This window comes from Danio rerio, chromosome 7 (genome assembly GCF_052040795.2).
Source record: "Danio rerio strain M-AB ecotype USA chromosome 7, GRCz13ab, whole genome shotgun sequence".
Taxonomy (NCBI): Eukaryota; Metazoa; Chordata; class Actinopteri; order Cypriniformes; family Danionidae; genus Danio; species Danio rerio.
This window is the reverse complement of record NC_141027.1, coordinates 30966655-30989050: the sequence shown is the minus strand read 5'-3', so window position 1 is coordinate 30989050 and position 22396 is coordinate 30966655. Positions and strand designations below refer to the sequence as shown.

Below are 22396 nucleotides of genomic sequence, written 5' to 3'. Positions count from 1 at the left end.
TAAAATGTGTTAAAACAGGTTATAAAAGAATGATAAAAAAGTAAGAGAGGCATAATTGGACATAGCACAGTGCTCATTCAGTAACGGCACAGCTAAACAGATGTGCTTTCAGTCTTGATTTGTATGTTCCTAATGTTGGAGCACATCTGATCATTTCTGGAAGCTGATTCCAGCAGCGGGGGACGTAGTAGCTGAAGGCGGATTCACCCTGCTTTGACTGAACTCTTGGAATTTCTAATTTACTTGATCCTAAAATGATCTGTTAGGTTTGTATTCAGTGAGCATATCCGTAATGTATTGAGGTCCTAGGTCATTGAGTGATTTATAGAGAGGTAATAATACTTTAAAATCTATTCTGAATTTAAGTGAGAGCCAGTGTAAAGACCCGAAGACAGTTGTGATGTGCTCTGATTTTCTACTTCTGGTCAGAATACTTGCCGCAGCATTTTCGATGAGCTGCAACTGTCTGACTGCCTTTTTGGGAAGGCTAGTGAGGAGTCCATTACAGTAATCCACCCTGCTGCTGATAAAAGCATGAACAGGTTTCTCTAAGTATTCACTGGAAACAAAGCATCCAATTCTTCCATTGTTTTTGAGATGATAGTATGCTGATTTAGTTACTATTTGTATGAATTTTCATAGAACAGAATTCATATTGATTTTATTGTAATAATATAATAGATTAAATTAACCTTTTTGTACTGTTAAAATGTGCTACCTTTTTCATTTTTTTCATGGCCGATTTTGCCTCATTGACATCCATTATAATTAAATTTTCTGATTGCAAAGACATGGCACCACAATCTTGACTGTTGGCGGTTTTCCCTGTTTTGAAGAGGTAAAGTGTGTAATTTTTACTGTTTTATTGTTGATATTTAAAAATTGTGTTTAAACTGGATGTTTGATTTGTTTTAGATTTATTCACAAAAAATAAAACAAGAAATATGAGTTGTTTAGAACACAAAATGCATGGTAAGTATTTACAAGTAGTGATAAATGAAATTAGCTGCTTGCTTTTTACTGACTGAATGTGTTAAAAATACACTTGCCTTCACATTAATTAAGGCTTTTTAAAAAAAGAAGGTTTATTTTAGTACTCTTCTACTGAGAGAGTTGGATACAAGCTAAATTAGACTGAAAAGGGAAGGCAGGTGATCACACTTCAAACATGAAGCTGAGAGGGGGGAAAAGAGAAGGACAATCCTGCAATTGCCTTAATCCAGAGACACCTGCCATGAAAAGGGGCGCTTTGAAGTCATTAGCCGAGCCGGACAAGACATTGCATTTCCATTTGAAACAAAGAGGCTGACTGGCTGTCAGTCTATTCGTACAAAGCACAGCTGAAAATGCTATCCATGACAAAATGATAATGTCTACTTTATCACACCAAACAAACAATTAAATCCACACTCTGGGGGTGTTTGTGACATAAGCAAACTGACAAGCACTGCACATGGAATAAGACAAACTGCCTCATATGAAAAATATATTTTACATTTCAAAATATATAAATAATAGGAAAAATGCATTTTAAATAAAAGAAATATTTTTATACAGTAAAACATTATGATCAATTTTCATGTAACTTGAACTAAATTAAAAGTTATTCAGGTTTCAACTTCTTTTTTAGGTTTTAAAACTCAATGTTTTAAGATGTCTTTGCATTTAATTGATGTAAGTGGAAATTATTTGTAAAGTTAATTTGATTTACCTTAAAAAAAATAAGGCTACGTTTCTGAGATCCCTAAAGTTTGTATGTGATGTTCCAGTTCGAAATACAGCACAAATAATATTTTTTAATTAAATTATGGCATTTTGGTGACTACAAATGCCCATGTGTCAGCATAGTGGCAGATTCAAAAACAAGACATCCTATGCTAATGAGGGTGATGTGTGGGGCTTTTCCCCTGTGATGACATGGAAGAATGTCAATTAAAGTAAGTGTTTCTGCAGACTGTTTTTATCAAGTATGATTGTTAAAATTTAAATTTTGGTATTCACAGACTGTTGCCATACAAATGTGTTTAAACCCTTTATAAATGTGAATTTTACTAAATAGGTCTGCTTTATAATAGACTATATTTAGCCATGTTTACTTAAAAATATACATATATTTTAAGATGAATCAAATTAACGCTGCAACAAATGTGTGCACATTTACATAAAATTATTTTCTACAAGTGAATATATTTTCAAATTAGATTTCAAAATATATTCTACCTAATTATTCAAATTTGAAGAAAATATTTATTTGATATCTAAGATTTCTAAAGCAAGGAAATACTTTATTGTAATATAAATTAATAAAACTTCCTGACTGCCATTGTAGAAAACAAAAATCACAGCTATGCATTTAGCTGTTCATAATTTTGCCCATAAAATATATTTCTGTTACTTAACAATATTGTAGTGTGCAATTTTTCTAAATATGTTTTTCTCAAAATAAATAAATAAAGTACACTTGAGATTTCTAGCCACATTACGTTGAGAGGTGTAGATGTATTTTCATGATGCTGAAATATATTTTGGTTGAATATAAATCCATTTTTGATTTATAAATATATAGATTGACATAGACTGCTCTAATATATGCTCTTTTTAAATGTCTGGGTAAAAACAAAAACTTTTTTCCACTTTGAACAAAATATATTAAATTTTTTTAAAAGATTTATGATATTTTGGAGCAGAAACATGTCAGGCTTAGTAATCCAAATGAATCATTGACTTTCGCTGTCTTCATTAGTTTCAAAAACACAGATTTCTTTAAAATTTAAAACAGCATTTTTAGATATTTTTTCTGCTGGAGAAACTGTTCTCAAAAAACAAAATGTAAATAAAAAATCTTACACATACCTTAGGGACGATGTTGCTTGACTTATATACTTCATTATACCTTGACTTATAATATATATATATATATATATATATATATATATATATATATATATATATATATATATATATATATATATATATAGTTTTTTATTTTATTTTATTATTTTTTTATCATATGGAGTGTGACAAAAGCAACATGGCAATGTAAAAACTGAAGCTGCTTTTTAAATGGCTTGGAGGTGACCAGTCACAGTGCAGCAGGATCTAAACTGGCCTAATTAGAGCTCACAGGACATCCGCACACTAATCCTCCGCACACCCATCATCCTCTCGGCTTTCATCTGTCCATGTGGATGGCTCCGACAATCCAATAAGCATGTGTGGGCCACATTACTGGCACTGATGTAATGTACAGTAGTAATGTAATGCGATCATAAACAATTTGGCAAGCTTTGGAGGAGACTGAATGAATATGGCTACAAGTTTGTACAGAATCTTTACTCTTTTAAAATGCATCCTTTATTAAACGTGATCATTCCTTCATTTTCCCTTCAGCATAGTCAATTATCCATAGTGTTTGTGAAGGATGTTTGTGAGTGTATGGAAGTTTCCCAGTGATGGGTTACAGCCGGAAGGGCATCCACTGCGTAAAACATATGCTGGATTAGTTGGCGATTCATTACGCTGTGGCAACCCTAGATTAATATAGGGACCGAGCTGAAAAGATAATGAATGGATGAATGAATGATTTACACAGTCACACCAGGCTTCTCATTGCCCTGTTTATCTTACAACAAGAAAAAGAAAAAAGAAGCACAAAACTATCTTTAATGCCATGTACATAACATGTATAGAAATGAACGACAACAATACATATTCATTCATGACCCTGCTGTTTGAATGCATGGTTTTGAGTGCATCCCTTTTCCCAGTCAAGAATACTACAATCTACTGTGGCATGATCTTATAATCACTAAACCATGCTATAATGAGCTGCTTACTCCAACAAAACAACAACAACAAAAAAAAGAAAACACTAATACATTCCCTCTCTGTAAATAACAACATTTGTTATCCTGAGAATTTCGACTGTTCATCTCTCCATGTAAACAGCATGAGGGAAAACATATCCTGTGAGCTCAATTCTGTTTAAATTCAGCACATCTGTAAATCTCTCTGTCTGTCCATTTGTATATGCCTATAATGTTTTATGCATAGGCTTTGCAAAATCTTCTCTTGCTAAGATTGTGTGCCGTTTAAAACTTACAGGGCTCCAACAAAGACAGTGCATGAGTGTGATGAAGTTATGGTTAGTAGATGTGATTCTTTTTTTTTTATCTCTCTCTCTCTCTCTCTCTAAATTTAGATTTTGATGTCATGGTGCTGACAGCAAATTCAAAAAAAGAAAGAAGTTCTGCTTTTAAGTATGTCGTTGTTACTTCATTTTGCCCTTCTCAACCAAAAATAGACTGCCTGCAAAGCCACATAATGGCTCTGTAGATTATGCCTTATTAAAGTTTGAGACGCTAAACAATAACATCCCAAAAAAAGATCCAAACACATCTCTGGGTACAGTATGTGCAAACTATAAAAAAACCTATACTGCCTGCTCAAAGTGACAAGAAGAAATTTTTTATTTTGATTATGCTAACACAAAATGTAAAGATTGGACCATAAAATGGTGCAATAATTGATCCTCTGCCAGATTTAATGTGATAGATAAAATAATACATACAAAAATTTGGAGATGGTAAGATTTTAAATAATCTTGCAGATTTCATCTGCAGCTGAGGTTTTAAAATAAACACACACACACACACACACACACACACACACACACACACACACACACACACACACACACACATACACTACGGACAATTTAGCCTACCCAATTCACCTGTACCGCATGTCTTTGGACTGTGGGGGAAACCAGAGCACTCGGAGGAAACCCACTCGAACGCAGGGAGAACATGCAAACTCCACACAGAAACGCCAACTGAGCCGAGCCTCGAACCAGCGACCCAGCAACCTTCTTGCTGTGAGGCGACAGCACTTTGAGTACTTACTGTATCTAATTACTATATCTGAAAAATATTTCATTTTTCAATAAAGAACTTAATTAATTATCTCAATACTACGTAAAGCCCCTGTAATATCAGTTCATAGATCGTTGAATGTTTTAATTCTTTAATTTTGAGTAAAATATACAATATATAATAAACATAATACTCTTTAGTTAACGAGTAGAATTACTAAAAAAGGAACTGTTTAAAGGAATATATGTATTTCTTATATTGTCACTGATCAATTCCTTACTTCAATGCTTCTGAAGCATGTTCGATTATCTTAATAAATGTTATTTTCAAATGTTGTAAAATTTAATTAGTTTAAAAATGAGATTATTAGAATTAGTAGAATAGATTCAATAGAAAACCAACATATTTTCTGCAAAATATATTTGTATAACAAAAATATAATTTCTCTGCCTCTCTGAATTAAGCAGAACTGTTCAATATTTTACAGTACAATATTTAAGGCAAGCATAAGTAACTTAATTTAATTAATAATTTAATTACACAAACTAAATATTGTGTAACTAAATATTAATTAATATCCAAATATTAATATTTAGTGGTTATTGATATCAGCAAAAACTCCCAATTTGGTGCATCTATTACAGTAGGCAAAACAAAATTCACTGGGGTATCCCCTGTTCTCCTTGGGGACCAATTTAAAGGGAAAGTTCACCCATGAAAATGTACTCACTAATTACTCGCCCTCAAGTGGTTCCAAACCTTAATGAGTTTCCCTTTTAACAAAATAAGTTATTTTGAGAAATGTTAGAAACCAGTAACTATTGACTTCTACAGTAGGAAAAACAAATGGCAAGGATATCAAAGGTTACAGATTTACAGCATTTTAAAATTATCTTTCACTGTCTTTAATAGAAAAAAGAAACTCAAACAGTTTTGTGACAAGTGAATGATGAGTAAATGATGATGAATTTTCAGTTTGTATCTCTTTTATATATTTGAATTATTTCTAATGTATCATGTGACACTTACAGTGCAATGAGACAGACTAAAAATTCAGCTTTTCATGACATGAACATTCATTCATTCATTTTCTTGTCGGCTTAGTCCCTTTATTAATCCAGAGTCGCCACCGCAGAATGAACCGCCAACTTATCCAGCACGTTTTTATGCAGCGGATACCCTTCCAGCCACAACCCATCTCTGGGAAACATCCCCACACACACACACACTCATACACTACAGACAATTTAGCCAACTCAATTCATCTGTACCTCATGTCTTTGGACTGTGGGGGAAACCGGAGCACCCGGAGGAAACCCACGCAAACACAGGGAGAACATGCAAACTCCACACAGAAACGCCAACTGAGCCGAGGTTCAACCCACCGACCCAGTGACCTACTTGCTGTGAGGCACAAGCAGTACCTACTGCGCCACTGTGTTGCCCCATGACATGAACAAATTAAAGTCATTTTAAAACTTTAAAGGACACGTGAAGTGCTTTGAAAGGTGCATTTTTATTAGATGTTTGATGTAATCTCAACTGAAAAATTAAAGAGAGAGAAATAGTAGCCCTTAGTAGCCAATAGATTTTTATCACAGGTCTGCCAGTGAGAGTGGTTGAGATCAATCTCAAATGAGCAGTGTATTGAAAGGGACGGGCCATGTCAGATAATAGAGAGCATTTGATTGGTCAAGATATGATAAGAAACTGAAGTATGAGATGACATTAAATAAAACTCAATGATCAATTTGGGCGCAAGTTTCAGATGTTTATATCGATTTTATCATTCCTAAACGCATTTTGTCACTGTTTTAGAGCACACTAGATTAGATATCCTTAAGAATAACAGACTGAGACTAACATCTAAAACATTTTACTTTCACTCGACCTTTAATCATTTTTGACAATGTAACAATATTAAGCCTCCACATTCGGAATACACTGTGTAAGATGCTGTTTTTAAAAAGACAGTAGCATCAGTCTAAATGACCTCAGACCTTTGATGTTCTGAGAATACACTTACAGTAAATATAAATAGACAGAAAGCTGAGAAATACACTGTTAAAGCCTGATGTGTTGTGGTGAACCTATAGTAACCTTTGTGACAGAGGCATCCCTACTCAATTACCCAGCAGAAAACGCTGTTCCTTCTAGTGTGCAGTTGCCTTTTTAATGGCCTCCTGGAGACATAAAACACAAGACTGGATGACAGAACTGTCCACTGAAAACAGGAAGCAATTTAGCTCTAGTAGGTGCCAACAGCAGCCAACTGCTCATAAATTACTGACCTGTGGGCAAACCTCATGTTGATATAACGCATATAAATGACAGACACTTCCACAATATCTTCAACAAAAGCATGAATATATCACTAATCCTAGCGTTGTGTTCCACAAAACATGTTTTGATTGCCACAAAACCAACATGGTTCCTGGGTTATTCTACAGAAATGTGCACTTTTAGTTTGGCAAGAGGTCTAAAAATTGATCTTGTTTTTTTAACATTTAAACTTGGACCACATGAATCAGTTACCTTTTGACCTTATCAAACACATAAATGGCAGCTTAATGATTTTTTTTACATTTATTTAAAGATCTTGTGTACCATTTTCTTGTCACTGTTGGTACCTACTTTTTTGGCAATATTAAATGTTTTTATTAAATATTATTTCTTTATTTTTTTTGTCAGAGTTAACGAAAAAAATAATGATAATGCAACAAATAAGGAAATTATGTTTTAAATGTTTTAATCAGGTTTGTTAAAAGTGCTATTTCATGATATTAGTTCATTTCTGCAATCATACATTTGCTTTAAAAACACCTATAAACAAGTAATGATTCAATACTTTAAATCGTAATACTTGAATATAATAGAATTCAATGGAAGATTATTATCTTTTTAAGAGCACCTATGATGAAAATCATCTTTTGTAAGCTGCTTGGACAGAACTGCGTGTAGGTATAGTGTGTCCTCAGTCATATTGTAATGTAATGTGTATTTTATTGTGCATTTATTGTGTATGGCCATACACCCAAAGCGCTTCACAATCATGAGGGGGGTCTCTCCACACCACCACCAGTGTGCAGCATCCACTTGGATTATGTGACGGCAGCCACAGGACAACAGCGCCAGTGTGCTCACCACACACCAGCTATTGGTGGATTGGAGAGACATTCATTCATTCATTTTCTTGTCGGCTTAGTCCCTTTATTAATCCGGAGTTGCCACAGCGGAATGAACCGAAAACTTATCCAGCAAGTTTTTCCAGCCGCAACCCATCCAGCCACACACACATTCACACACTCATACACTACGGACAATTTAGCCAACCCAATTCACCTGTACCGCATGTTTTTGGACTGTGGGGGAAACTGGAGCACCCGGAGGAAACCGGAGGAGGAAACCAATGCAAAGGCAGTGAGAACATGCAAACTCCACACAGAAACGCCAACTGAGCCGAGGTTCGAACCAGCAACCCAGCAACCTACCTACTACCTATTGCGCCACTGCCTCACCGAGTGGAGAGACAGTGATAGAGCCAATTAGGTGGAAGGGGATGATTGGGAGGCCATGGTCGTAACATACAAAAAAGGGAAAAAAAAACCTACAAGCATAGATAATTGCATTAAAGTGAAATGAGCAGTGCATGCTTTATGGTTCTGTATATTTACAGTTGAATTCAGAATTATCAGCCAGTCTTTGATTTTTCTCTTTTTTAAATATTTCCCAAATGATGTTTAACAGATCAAGGAAATTTTCACAGTATGTCTGATAATATTTTTTCTTCTGGAGAAAGTCTTATTTGTTTTATTTCAGCTAGAATAAAAACAGTTTAAAATTTTTTAAACACCATTTTAAGGACAAAATTATTACCCCCTTAAGCTCATTTTGTTTTTGATAGACTACAGAACAAACCATCGTTATACAACAATTACTTGCCTAATTACCCTAACCTGTCTTGTTAACCTATATAAGCCTTTAAATGTCAGTTTAAATTGTATAGAAGTGTCTTAAAAATATCTAGTCAAAAATTATTTACTGTCATCACGACAAAGATAAAATAAAACGGTTATTAGAAATTAGTTATTAAAACTATTATGATTAGAAATGTGTTGACAAAATCTTCTCTCCATTAAAAAATAAGCAGGTGGGCTAATTATTCGGGGGGGGGGGGGGGTGGTTGTGAAACCTTTATCGTCGTAATGTAAAATAAATACAATAAAATTCTCAAATAAAAAACAAGTTCACAAATGTACGATTACTTAGCCATATTTTTTATTAGATTTTACTAATTGCATATGCAGTACAGAAAGACTGTTCCACTGTTTATGGGGGGCACCCGGTTTTAAAAATAAATAATAATTTTTAAATATTAATGGCTATAGAAAGATTTGCAAGAAATAACACATGATAGAAACTTTATAAAAGAGCTATATGATTAACATAGACATCTGGGCATTGGTTGGGGCCCCCTAATTCCTCAGGGCCCTAAGCGGCTGCTTAAGTTACCTCATAGATATATACATATATCTATATATCTATGAAGTTACCACACTTATTGGATAAGTCCACCCCTGTACATAAGTTGTTGTACCCCTGTACACAACAGTTGCCACATTAATGCCCCAATAAGGTGTAATTGTTCAAATAACAGTGTTTCATTTTTAAACATATAGAAACTGTAAACCTAAAGAATTTTACAAGTATAACATTGATGTTAAGTCTGAGAGAAAAATACACGTTTCTGTAGAATGACCCTGCTGAATTAGATTTACTTACAGTGCAAGTAGTTCTTAAAGTAATGTTGACATGAAGTTTAAGTTTGTTTTTTGCTTTTGATTTAACGTTACACACTGACAGATACTGTATTTCATAAGGGGCTTTGTATACAAGAGCTATAATATAGAGGCCGCTTTGGCTCTCTATTTTGGCCATGTCTGGCACTCACAACATGAAATAATAACAGGCTGTCAAGACATGACAGATCTTATTAAGCAACCCCCTGAGTGAGCAGAATAAATGTGTTTAGTCGTTGCAGAAATAAATTCATGCGTAAAATCACGTGTGCCCACATTTATCTGCCAGTCAGTTTTACACGTGGGACGCAAACAACATAATCAAAGGACCTCCGCTTACCTAAGTCATAGTTGATGTGGAAGTATATACACATTGCACCGCCAGGCTGACATTTGGTCTGTTTTAACCATCATGTTGAATCAGTTCCAGCTGATGAGAACCAATATATATATATATATATATATATATATATATATATATATATATATATATATATATATATATATATATATATATATATATATATATATATATGCTTGCTATATTCCCTTTCAACATTCACGAGCACGCGCGGAATCTCTCTTATGCCGTACTTGCACCATCTAGTGGACAGGAAAGTGAACTACATGCATACACCTTATTATATTAATATAATATAATATAATATAATATAATATAATATAATATAATATAATATAATATAATATAATATAATATAATATAATATAATATAATATAATAGGCAGCAAATGTTAAAACAAAATACTTTAGATCATCTTTGCAATAACATTTAACAATAAATCATCTGTCACAACATATTGAGAAAATAATTTATATATTTTTTTATTTTTATTGATTGATTTTTCAGACAGTTGGGATATCTAAATAAAGTATCAATGTAGGGCATTTAATATTGATTTAATTTATTTTAAATGTGGAAAAGAAATTCAAGAGTTAAATGTCACATTCCTTTCCTTTGGCTTTAAAATAAATGTTTTTGACTTATATGTTCTATGTTTTCAGTGTTTCTTCTATAAGTGCCTTGGAATCATTTAAATTCTCATGCAGCAGCATTTTATTTTAAATTAAAGAGGTAAATAAAATACAATTACATACATAGAAACAAATAATACAAATAAATGAAAACGTGCACAGAAATATACGCAAAGACAAACAAATGCCATGGTACCAAAAATAAGGAAGTAAAGATAAAGAGACATAAAGGAAGAATATTAAGATACAGTTTTTGTTGCTTTTGGGTTAAAAGAGTGAAGGATAGTTTTCAAATATTGGTCTGTAAATTTTAAACAGATTTAAAAAAGGTTTAAAGCCACTAAACTTTTGTTTGTGAATATGAAACTAATAGAAAACATAAATTAATTATATACACTTTTTTTCAAGTTTTCTTTAGAATCATCAAACATTCAAAAGAACATACCTTTAAAAGAAAAGGAAAAGTCACTTTTAATATCGGATTGAATAAACATCAACAGATCTGACCAGAACCTTCCTGTGTAGTAGCACTGCCAGAACAAATGAATAAAGTGTTTCTCTGAAGAGTAACAAAAGGAGCAGTTCACATCAATGCAAAATTATCTATCTGAAGACAGGTCTTAGTAGGATAACATTTGTTAATGAATTTAAAAGTTACTTCTTTTACTTTATTGGTAATCAGATACTTATGTTGTGAGGCAAAGTCCATACTTTCTCCCATGGAATTTTTTCAACAATGTTGTTTCAATAAGGTATTACCTATGGGTATTATATAAGGGATTGTTATTATCTCTCTCTGGAAGAGGCCTCTAATCTTACAGTTATTTTTCTGTTGGTCTGCTGAAAAACACACACTTCCAACCAGTCTATCGGTTAAATTCAGAGAGTGAGTGTATGGCATGGGAGTGTGACACCTCGCATAAGAACAGGGCCAGGCACACCAGAAGGGATGGAATTGACAACAATGGCATATTCACTATAGGAGCAACAGGAATGTTAAACTTTTGTAATCTAAATAGTTATAAAGTCTGCCTGAGTTAAAGAGCTGACCAGCTAAAAGAAAGTTGTTTTAAACCAATTTTCAAAATAAAGTGATTTGTTCTTGTAAATAATGCCTTTATCATTTCAATAATGTCTTTATTATTCCTGCAGCAGCATATTGTACCAGTCGATTTGTCGCATGAAGTGCTCGGTTCTCGAGTTGTTGAATGAATATCAAACGAGTCGTTTAGCGGTTTTGTGAACGGGTTTAAAAGAGTCAGTGAAAAGATCCGATTCAAAAGAACGATTCGTTCACGAACCGGACATTACTCGTCGAGTCCTGAGGAGGTGTGTTAAATATCTGAAAGTTATAATTTTTCGTGTTCATTTCTCATAGATTTTATACATTACTATAAACTTTTGTTCTTTTTGTTCAGAAATACGTTCATTTCTAAATTGATTTATTTTTTTATGTTACGTCAGAGAAAACTGGAATGTGAACATAACTGACGTACGAGTCAGTTACAGCGAAAACAGTGTAAGTCTGGAGAAGGATCATTACAAAATTAAAGTCGCTTCAAACTGCTTCTGTGAGAATTTAAATGATAAACCACTCGACATAAACATGTTTAAAAGAAAAACTGCATGGTTCTCCGACAGTGTTGAAAAGGAAGTGATCAGCTTCTGGGGTGAGAGGATGGGTGTTTACTTAACCTTATGTTTCTAAAATATGCTATCTGCTTGAATATCTCAATGAAAAGCAATGAACGAATTTATAAATTAATATTATGGAAAGGGACAGCTGGTCTGATCAAATGTTTTAACGTATGGCAACGTTCTTTTAGTTTCAGAAGGGGGCGATATTTCATCCTGGAAAACAGCTGGGTACCTCTTCAGTGATGATGCCTCATCTGAAGACACTAAAAGGTGTTTTTAGTCTCGTCTCTGGGAATTTAAAACAATTGAACAGAGTTTACATGCATGGCATTTTTTTATCTAATGCTAAAAATGATTACATCAACAGCAACAAAAAATAATCTAATGTTCCTTTTTAGGATATATAGCAGTGAGGACTATGTAAAGAACAGGGCAACAGTTTTCCACAGCAGTTTTCTGTTAGCATGTCAACCTCGTCAGAGTGTAACATCTGTGCCTATTGGCCACTATGTTTTGCCCCCAGACTTTGTCCAGAATGGTGAGCTGTCCTAACTGTGTGCTAATTAACATGATTTTAGTACGACGTATGAAGCTGTTACATTTATTAATGCTTTGTATCTTTGTATTACTGTACATTTTTAGAAATGAGAGCGATAATTGGAAGGTTCATTTGGGAAAAGGATGAACAGGTAAGAGAACGTGTTGTCAACTGAACCTGTGTCGTTACTCCTCCTCATCATTTTTAGCTTCTCTGTTGTTATGTTGTCAGGTGATATGCGAAGAACAAATTAACCCTGAAGTGCCTAAAGACATACTGTCTGGTGAGACTGAAGATCATGCATTGAGAGAGAGGAGCAGGTATGCGTTAACTCCGTATTTTACAGTAAATGTTTTAGATTTTGAATGGAATGCATTTATTGTAACTAATTAATTTTATTTGTATATAAAAATGTAAATAGTTTTTATATGTGCCATATAATGAAAATCTGAATACACCTTGGTATTGCTGAATAATAAGAGTTTAGTACAAGGAAATGACATACCTTGAGTCTGAAACATCATTGTTTCCTCATTCCCATCTAAATCCTGTGAGTGTAAAATCCGAGTGAAAAACAGGCTAATCTGAACAAAAAGCAGACTATTACATTGCACACCAGATTTATCCACAACACAACTCAGGAGCAAATTAGGTTACTCTGGTGCCATAAAGGCAGCTCACTGATACAATTTAACAAGGCAACTTCTCAATCGGTTCAAATATCTTTTGACAAATCATGTATGATTATTCTGCATGTTTAATCCAGAGTACACCACACTGTCAGTCACACTGTGAGCACATTGATATTCCTAATCGTTCTAAATATATTCAATGACCTAGGGGTCATACTGTAAATGTGTTTACAAATGAGCAGATTAAACCATTTCTGGAGACTTTTAACTTTTAACATTTAACTTGTTGAGTCAGTGCACTCAATGCACCATTAATATTGTCCCACATACTGTATAGACAGTAGATATCACTGAGGTCTTACTATTACTTTCACTGCAACAGCACTAAAAAACATGGTTTAACCTTGTGTTATCTATTAGCCAGGATGATAACCAGACTGTTACAACACAGAGCAAAGTATGTTCATGTTGTGAGATGCGACAATATCCTGTAAACAACATGATCTCAGGTACTTAATTACCAAATAATGCCATCCATAATTAACATGTTCTCACTTTTAGTTAGGTATTGTTCTATCTCTGTTGCAGGGTATGTTCATATTGATCAAATGAGAAAGTATTCAGGAGAACTTAAGGATTTTCTTCCCTCTCTCCATGGCCATGATGTTTCAAGATCTAATGATCCGACTCCTCCTTTTCATCGCAAAGCAGTGTAATACAACATGCCCAGTCCTTTGGATGCTGGATTTCAGTTTCTGCTCATCTCATATACAGTAAATTTGATTGTTCAGGTTGTCACACTTTCCCAAGTAATATGAAATCCAATCCCTGCATTTGAAGAGAGTTGATTTGACAGGTTACAGAGCAAAGTAATTGTTGATATTATTAAAATTAAGCACTTTAGATAAAATGTTTGTTGTTTATTTATGTATTTTGTTGTTTCTGATGATTAGTTACCTTCCAGTGAGGTGGTCTGTCCATTAAAGGATTTTCTCTGATGTCAAGTTTTGTAAGTCTGCTGAAACCAGGGATTAAGTAATCCTCTAGTGTTCTGATGCTGTTAAATTTAAGAGACAGGATTTGTAGGTTTGCCATGTCTGAAAAAAATATACAACATAAAATGAATAAACAGCCTGCAGCCAGCCTAGCGAAAAGAGTGGTTCTTTTTTCTCAATAAGTAGATCTTTTTGGAGTTATTCACCTTATTTTCTATTCAATTATGAGGTTTAAATGCTGCATTTTAGTGACTATTTAAGCACTAATTTTAGCTGGGTTAGCTTGTCGGATGTTCATCATCACCACACTTTGTAGCAAACCATTAGCAAAACATTTAAAATAAAGTTTTAAAAATTTTTATAAAAAAAACATTTATTACATCATGTATCATTAGGGAAAAAAGAGTCAAAGTTTTATATTAATAATAAAAAAACTGTTGCTTATTGTAAGCCTATTGTAATTTATTGGGCAAATAACAAACTGGCCAGCACATTCAACTTTCCTCAGTCAGAATTTGGCCATTTGAATAATAAAAAAGTAAAACATATTAATATAAATAATGTAGAGCTTCACAATTTTTCTAATCTCTTAATTAAAAAAAAACATATTAATATTAATATTGTAGAGCTTCACAATTTTTCTAATCTCTTAATAAAAAAATAAAACATTAATATTAATAATGTAGAGCTTCACAATTTTTTCTAATCTCTTTTGTAAAAAAAAAAAGTAGATTTTGAAAGTTCATGAATAACAAAAATAGCCTAATTAGTATTAAAATAACTTTAATATGGGTCGCTTTTGGTGCTTTAAACCTTTATATGTTTCTTTTGTTTTCTTTCAAGAATAAGGTCCAAGATTCAAAATAAAAGTCACTTGTGGTGAAAGATGACTTCACTTACGTCAGATTCTGTTTTTTTTTTTTTTTTTTTTTTTTTTTGTTTTTTGCATTTATGGGAAGCCTTCTTTGATGCCTTTACAATTTATTACCGCATAGCAGTCAAAATAAGACAAATGAGCTCATGGTTGGGACAAATTCAGGACCTTTTATCAGTGGGGGTGGGTCTTTCAAACCACCCGAACTCTCCCTGGCTATGGGTCTGATAGAACACTAAATCTGCACCAAATAGATTTGTATCTAATAATAATAATAATAATATGTTTTTAATATTAATAATCAGTTGCTAACAAGCAATGATTACTCAAAGTAAAATAGTAACTATTAGTCTTTTAAACATTGACAATACATGTCTGAAAACAGTGAAGTAGAATATCAAAGGTATCATTTAAAGTTTGCATATTGCACCCTGAAACAAACTCTTTTCATGGTGAAACAAGGATTAAACAAATACTAAATAGTCATTTCAATACATGGAAAAGCTTCTAACCTGTTAATACGGTAGGGATGTCTGTAAAACAGTTCTTGTCCAGGTTTATGAAGACCAGAGACGGAAGGTGATTAATATCTTCTGGAAGGTCTTGAAGTTTATTATCAGCCAAGTTTAACCACTGCAAATTGCTGAGGGATCCAAATTGTGATGGTAGATTTGTAATTATATTATTATGGACCCCAAGTTTTTGTAACTTACTGAGTTTTCCAATAGATGATGGTAAGGAGATGAGACCACAGCCTACAGCCCAGAGCTCTCTCAGTTCTGTCAGATCGCCCAGCGCCTCTGGGAGAACTGACAGTGGGTTGTGGTTTATACCAAGATAAGTCAGGTGCTTCAGTGAGCCTATGTTGCTGGGAAGCATGGTCAGCTGGTTTCCGTCCAGTATCAGTTCTTCAAGCTTTTCCAGGTGCAGAATCTTACAGGGGCAGCAAATAGTGTTTTACACATTAATTCTGCTTACTGTACATTATAATATAACTTTAGATATTATCACATGCAGTGCTTGGTTGAATTACAAATTTAGGTTCTGCGCTACAAATTACATGACAAAACATTTTATGAATGACATGATTTTAGGTAATGTATTTTGACTGCTTTTAGAGTACCTTTGATCTAATATGACATTGATTATCATGGGATTATCATAATAAAAAAGAGATATATCATGAAATCATAACATGAAATTATGAAATGCATTAAACATTACATTGTCTGGTTCCCAAACTGAAGAAATACACAGGGAGCTATCATAAATCATGTATAAGCTACATTTAAAATTAAAGCATTATTTTAAAAAATACTTGAACACCCTTTAATAAATGTTATTTGTCGTCCTAGATGTCAGTGTGATATCTACATAAATTAAATAAACATTAATTGATATAACATGTTAGAACTTGATAAATTGAAATATGAACTCTATTTATAATACATACATTGGCTGTGTTTAGTAGTTTGCATAATTATAGTACACAGTATTTGATTGAGAGGTGTTTTGTCCCCAAATTCAGAAGCATGGATTGTAAATAAATTAACACTCATGGCCATTCTATATTGTGAATATTCAAAGCTAAACGATGTGACGTCCATTTTTTAACCTCCTAGGTCTTGAGTGGCCACATACGTGGACAGCACATTTTAGCTCTAAAGTAGCTATTTAAAATACTTTGAATGTTTTATATTTTGTTACAGACATACAGTGTCATCCTGCAACTGCAGCATATGAAATGTCCCAGACACTATTTTTAATTGTACAAAATGGGGAAAAAATATTTTTACTGTCTGATAGTCAAAGCAAGTAAAAAAAATGTTATCTATGCATTAAAAAAAATCAGGAAAAAGTGTTTTATGTAAATTCAGACCACGAGTCCACATAAATTATATGCACATAATTTTTCTCTAACAGTACACCATTTTTAAAAGATGATAGATGATTTTTATTCTAATTAGGTTCCAATAAGCATAATAGCAAAGAGAAATTAAAAAATGCATGTAAATAAGCACCTTGGGCCTTAAGAGGATAAAGTAAAACATTGAGGGTAAATAATAATTAAAGATAATTAAAATGGTTGAAAAAGTGTAAATAGTTTGTTATGCAAAGTAAGTGTAGTAGTGAACATTTAAAAACGTACTATAAATAATTATAAACACAATTTTTATGTGGTTAATAATTCTGTTTACTGCAACCCAGCACTGAATAAAGTGAAGTGTGCTACGAATTCACATTGCAAATAGCAATGTTACCTTGTAATACAAGTAAATTTGTTGAGTACCTCGTCTGGTGGCAAAATGAGCTGGTTATTGTTCAGAAACAGTTTTTTCAAGGTAACGAGTCTCGAAACTCCAGGTGGCAAAACAACGAGACCCCGGTGACTCATGTTCAGACTCTCCTGTTGTTTGTTAAGACACTCTAGTACCATATCATATCCGTCCATTGTATTTTACTTCACGTGGACACGCAATATTTCCGAAAACCTGTAGGATAAATATAAAAGCGAAACACGTCGTCATAGTAACAGACAACTTCCGGCATAGCACATTGTCCTCCGAGTGGGTCTTAGGTGGGACAATGAAAAAAGGGTAGTTATGTAAATAAAAATAAATAGCTGGAATATATAATGCTTAAAAAGGATGACCGGTCCATGCTTTTTATTTTGTATGTACGCTTGCAGAGCGTACTTACTCCTGGTTGTTATTCCCTGACTGCACAAGGCGCAGTTTTGATGTTCTTGAATGAGCCGCTGATAAACAGGAAGAAGTGGGATGGCCAAAGTCTAGTGTGTGTAAGTGAAAGCGCGCATGATCCATGCAAGGGCCAGGCAGGCACTATAAGAACTCATTGAATAGTCGTTTGCAGTAGTTCTGTTTTCTGTGCGTATATAAGAAAATACAATGGACAAAGACAACCTTTCCGTGGTCTTGCACGCAAAAGGAGATCTGAGATTGGTATGACACCTCAAGAGTTTAGCTGATTTTGCATGTCTGAATGCACTTTTAGTTAATAATTGCAGATTTTCTGTATTTTTTTGTATAGGAACAGCGTCCGATTCCGGAGCCAGGACCAAATGGTATTTATGTCACAAAGAAATATTACCGAATGCATTGCAATAAAAGGAATACTTCAGTATATTTATTATTGTTATTGCAGACGTGTTGCTTCAGATGCACTCTGTGGGCATATGTGGATCAGACGTGCACTATTGGCAAAACGGCCGCATTGGAGACTTTGTGGTCAAACAGCCCATGATTCTAGGACATGAAGCCTCTGGTCGAGTGGTGAAGGTCGGCTCTGCTGTCACACACCTTAAACCAGGTTCGTTTTTGGCTTAGTTTGCAGCATTATAACAGTTAGTCAACCCACATAAGAAAAAAACTACATCTGTAGTAGTGTATAGTAAATACTAGTGTGTTTGAACCAAACTAAAGTGTGTTGTACTGTATATAGTATATCTTTTTTCTTTTTTACATCATTTTGATAATGAATGCTACAGCACAGTCAATTTATTATTTATTTATTTTTTGCTGCTTGGTCAAACTACTGTGCTGAAACAACGCAATACTCAAGTTTTTAGGTGGACAACTTAATTGTTTTACGTTAATTTCACTTAAATTTGTCAAAACAATTAAGTAATCTAATCAGTTTGTGTTGGGACAACGTGAAGGAATTGTGTGGAACCCTGCAGCTACAGTGTACTGTAGTTTTACTTATAGTGAATAAATACTGTAAAATCCTTTAGTTTTTATCACTACAAATGTTGTATTGCCATTTCAACTATAGATTTACCACACCAGATTAATTCAAGTACTTTACTATAGTATTGTTCAAAAACATAATAGTACTTAGTATACATGATGACTATAGTATTTTTCATGTGAGGAACTAGTATTGCGGCTATTTTTTGCGCCCAGGGGACAGAGTTGCAGTTGAGCCTGGAGTTCCTCGTGAAGTAGATGAGTTTGTCAAATCTGGACACTACAATCTTTCCCCCAGCATATTCTTCTGTGCCACTCCTCCAGATGACGGAAACCTGTGCAGATACTACAAACACAGCGCCAGCTTCTGCTACAAGTCAGATCACCATAGCTGGATAAATGATACAGCTTAGTTTTGAATCGTATGTGTAATAATTCTAAAGCTATGTGCACGCAGGCTTCCTGATAATGTTACTTATGAAGAAGGAGCCCTGATTGAGCCCCTGTCAGTGGGCATTCATGCCTGCAGGAGGGCAGGAGTCACTCTGGGAAGCTCGGTGTTTGTCTGTGGTGCAGGTCAGCCAGCTCTAATCATTGCACGTATTTATGCAACCGTTACACATTAACTTGTTAATCAGTGTAATGACCTCTGACTTCTTGTCCACTGACCTATGCTTGATGCTAATCTTGTATCACTGAAAGCATGTGTCGTTATTATCAAATACTGTCTCTGGAACGTGACAGATAAAATGTTTAAGCAGTCTGTGGAAACAAAAAGGGTGTTTGTTTTCATCAACACAGGACCCATTGGACTAGTGTCTCTGTTGGCAGCCAAAGCCATGGGTGCTTCACAAGTAATCATAAGTGGTAATGTTTATATTCAGGACATATAAAAGGGAACTATATTGAGATAGACTGCACATCTATACAACATATGATCTTTATGTTTCTATTTGTAGACTTGTCCTCTGATCGGCTTGCCAAGGCAAAAGAGATTGGAGCAGACTTCCTGCTTCCTGTGAAGAAAGAGGATTCACCACAGGACTTGGCTAAAAGAGTGGAGGGAATGCTGGGATGCATGCCTCAAATCTGCATAGAGTGCACCGGAGTGCAGAGCAGCATTCAGACAGCCATCTATGTTGGTTTATTTACTTTATGAAATCATACTGGCTTCACTGTACCTTGATGTCTGGATATTTTTATGTGTCACTGATGGTGTTTGTGTGTAGGCTACTCGTTCTGGAGGAGTGGTGGTGTCGGTTGGTCTTGGTGCTGAGATGGCCACTGTACCGCTTCTCAACGCTGCAGTCAGAGAAGTTGACATCAGAGGTGTATTTCGCTACTGTAACACGTGAGTAGAATTACTGTCAACATCAGTTTATTACAATATGTATATTTCAAAATAAGATTTCACTCTCTTGCACACTTTTACTCATGATACCTCATTGTTGCTGCAGCTGGCCGGTGGCCATTTCTATGTTGGCGTCTAAGAAGGTGAACGTCAAGCCCCTGGTCACCCACCGATTCCCACTGGAACACGCTGTACAGGCTTTCGAGACCACTCGGCAGGGGCTTGGGGTTAAAGTCATGTTAAAATGTGACAAGAACGACCAGAACCCATGAGTCCCACTCCTGTTTATTGCTAGCTACAGTCACTTGAATAAATTGGATTAATCCAACTAATTTTGAAGGCGACCTCACTGTGTTGTCTCAGGTACAACAGTCACTGGCTCACTTTACAATGATTGTACTGTAATTATAATTATGTATAATAATAATAATGTAATTTATGTAACATTGTCAGACTGCAGTTTCTTAATAAAAGATTCATCAGGCTTAAGCTGCGACAGAATGCTTCTTTTGACACATGGATTGAACAGCACTTGACCTGAACCTAACTAGAAGTCTTTAAGAAGTGCTGGAGTTGATTTTGTAAACCGGTTCTCTTCAGGTTTGGTCTGCTCCTAATATCATTTCAAGATCTCTGCCAAAAATGAATGATTAAAATAAACTCTTGATGGAAATTAACTGACACTCCATAAGGTTGTCAAACCAATGCAATTACAAATGTTTACCTTAATCAAAATTAGGTAGTCACAGTTGACTTAAACACATTGAATGATTGTTGGCCAGGTAGTGTATAATTATGGAAGAAAGCTATTGAAGAATAAAGGCTGACAGGCTTATCTGCAGACTGCAGCAAAACGTGCCAAACAGACAAAAATAACAGCGGGACAAACAAGCATACAGTGCTCAGCATATATAAGTACACCCCTCACAAATCTCTCTTTTAAATTTATATTTTAATAGGAAGCTATGCAATATTATATTTGTGCATAAACATTAGATTACTCGGTACTGAAACCAAATCTGGAGCTCTAACAAACATCTAACAAATTAACTTACAATATCGGTCCAAAAACTAGTAAACCCAAATTTATGTTATAGAAAAATATTAAATACAAATTTAAAATATTGTTTTTGCAATATTGTATTTTGCTTGAATTTAGTTGTATTATCTTTCAATTTCTAAACATGTTTGGTGCCTAAAATATTATTTTAATAAATATATCTGTTTAATAAACCTGTTTTGTTTAAATGCACCAAAATACATTGGCCATGTTCACAGAGAAATGGAAAAAAATATGCATTTTAAAATGGGCTGTACCAACTATGCTAAGCACTGTTTATAGATGTTTGAAAGATGATTGAAAGTAGCTGGATGAGACTGTTATTAATTGCACCGGTTGTTATCTGGATATAACAGTTATAATTTCTTACCTTAGTTATCTTTGATTTGAACAATATCTTCTTCCAGCCCTACTCCTCCCTTTTTCCTTGATAGGGCGCCATGACGCCCCGTGGTTAGCACTTTTGACTCAGCAAGAATGTCACTGGTTCAGATCCTTACCAGGCCAGTCAGCGTTTCTGTGTGGAGTTTACATGTTCTCCCTGTGCTCGCATAGGTTTCCCATAAGTTCCCCGGTTACCTCCCACAGTCCAAAGACATGCAACATACAGTAAGTGAATTGACCTAACCAAATTGGCACCAGATGAGCTCTTAGCTAGAAGTATATCTCTCCAAAGCAATCCTTAATTTGTCAATAGCCATAAATAAGCAGGGGAGTTTTCGAGATCTACCTGAGCTCAAACTCCCCTCTAGCTCAAATGGGATCCTTGAGCCCAAGGCTCCCTCCTGGGACAGCATGCCAAACTCGATTCATATTCAATTAATATCTAAGTGTGAACTCCTGAATTCATCTTTAACATTATTTGCTGAGTTATTATTGCAGATATGTTGTTTCAAATGCACCCTGTTGGCATTTGTGGATCAGGAGTGCA

General features: G+C 34.4%; 4 protein-coding genes across 10 annotated transcripts in view; 2 read left to right on the top strand and 2 right to left on the bottom strand.

Moving 5' to 3' along the window:
• Window positions 1–22396, bottom strand: part of apba2b (amyloid beta precursor protein binding family A member 2b) — a 246004-nt gene that overhangs the window by 83985 nt on the left and 139623 nt on the right. The gene's annotated exons all lie outside the window — the stretch shown is intronic.
• On the top strand, window positions 11924–14617 carry terb2 (telomere repeat binding bouquet formation protein 2). 6 transcript variants are annotated; one of them, XM_087259283.1, is made up of 8 exons: window positions 11924–11996; window positions 12132–12186; window positions 12494–12575; window positions 12704–12843; window positions 12948–12994; window positions 13075–13163; window positions 13896–13984; window positions 14064–14617. In XM_087259283.1, exons 5-8 carry the CDS (start codon window positions 12950–12952, stop codon window positions 14189–14191), a joined length of 351 nt encoding a protein of 116 aa, XP_087115409.1. In that variant the 5' UTR covers window positions 11924–11996; window positions 12132–12186; window positions 12494–12575; window positions 12704–12843; window positions 12948–12949; the 3' UTR covers window positions 14192–14617.
• Window positions 13583–17892, bottom strand: si:dkey-1h4.4. Its single transcript, XM_087261338.2, has 4 exons — window positions 17635–17892; window positions 15857–16277; window positions 14433–14572; window positions 13583–14303 (listed from the first exon to the last, which is right to left on the bottom strand). Exons 1-4 carry the CDS (start codon window positions 17794–17796, stop codon window positions 14271–14273), a joined length of 756 nt encoding a protein of 251 aa, XP_087117464.1. The 5' UTR covers window positions 17797–17892; the 3' UTR covers window positions 13583–14270.
• On the top strand, window positions 18155–20894 carry sord (sorbitol dehydrogenase). The gene is given in 9 exon segments (NM_001172419.2): window positions 18155–18307; window positions 18396–18429; window positions 18510–18674; window positions 19271–19430; window positions 19512–19630; window positions 19856–19921; window positions 20014–20192; window positions 20284–20405; window positions 20512–20894. Coding segments are annotated over 9 exon segments (1065 nt in total). The 5' UTR covers window positions 18155–18253; the 3' UTR covers window positions 20678–20894.

What these genes read in the sequence shown, in the direction of transcription:
- si:dkey-1h4.4 (XM_087261338.2), bottom strand. Translation starts at nt 17,796, where the DNA reads ATGGACGGATATGATATGGTACTAGAGTGTCTTAACAAACAACAGGAG. An exon ending in TCATTTTGCCACCAGACGAG is followed by an intron (nt 16,278 to 17,634) that starts GTACTCAACAAA and finishes TGCCCCTGTAAG; the next exon opens with ATTCTGCACCTGGAAAAGCT. An exon ending in ACAGACCACCTCACTGGAAG is followed by an intron (nt 14,304 to 14,432) that starts GTAACTAATCAT and finishes CTTCAAATGCAG; the next exon opens with GGATTGGATTTCATATTACT.
- terb2 (XM_087259281.1), top strand. Translation starts at nt 12,274, where the DNA reads ATGTTTAAAAGAAAAACTGCATGGTTCTCCGACAGTGTTGAAAAGGAA. An exon ending in TTTGGGAAAAGGATGAACAG is followed by an intron (nt 12,995 to 13,074) that starts GTAAGAGAACGT and finishes TTATGTTGTCAG; the next exon opens with GTGATATGCGAAGAACAAAT. An exon ending in GCATTGAGAGAGAGGAGCAG is followed by an intron (nt 13,164 to 13,895) that starts GTATGCGTTAAC and finishes GTTATCTATTAG; the next exon opens with CCAGGATGATAACCAGACTG.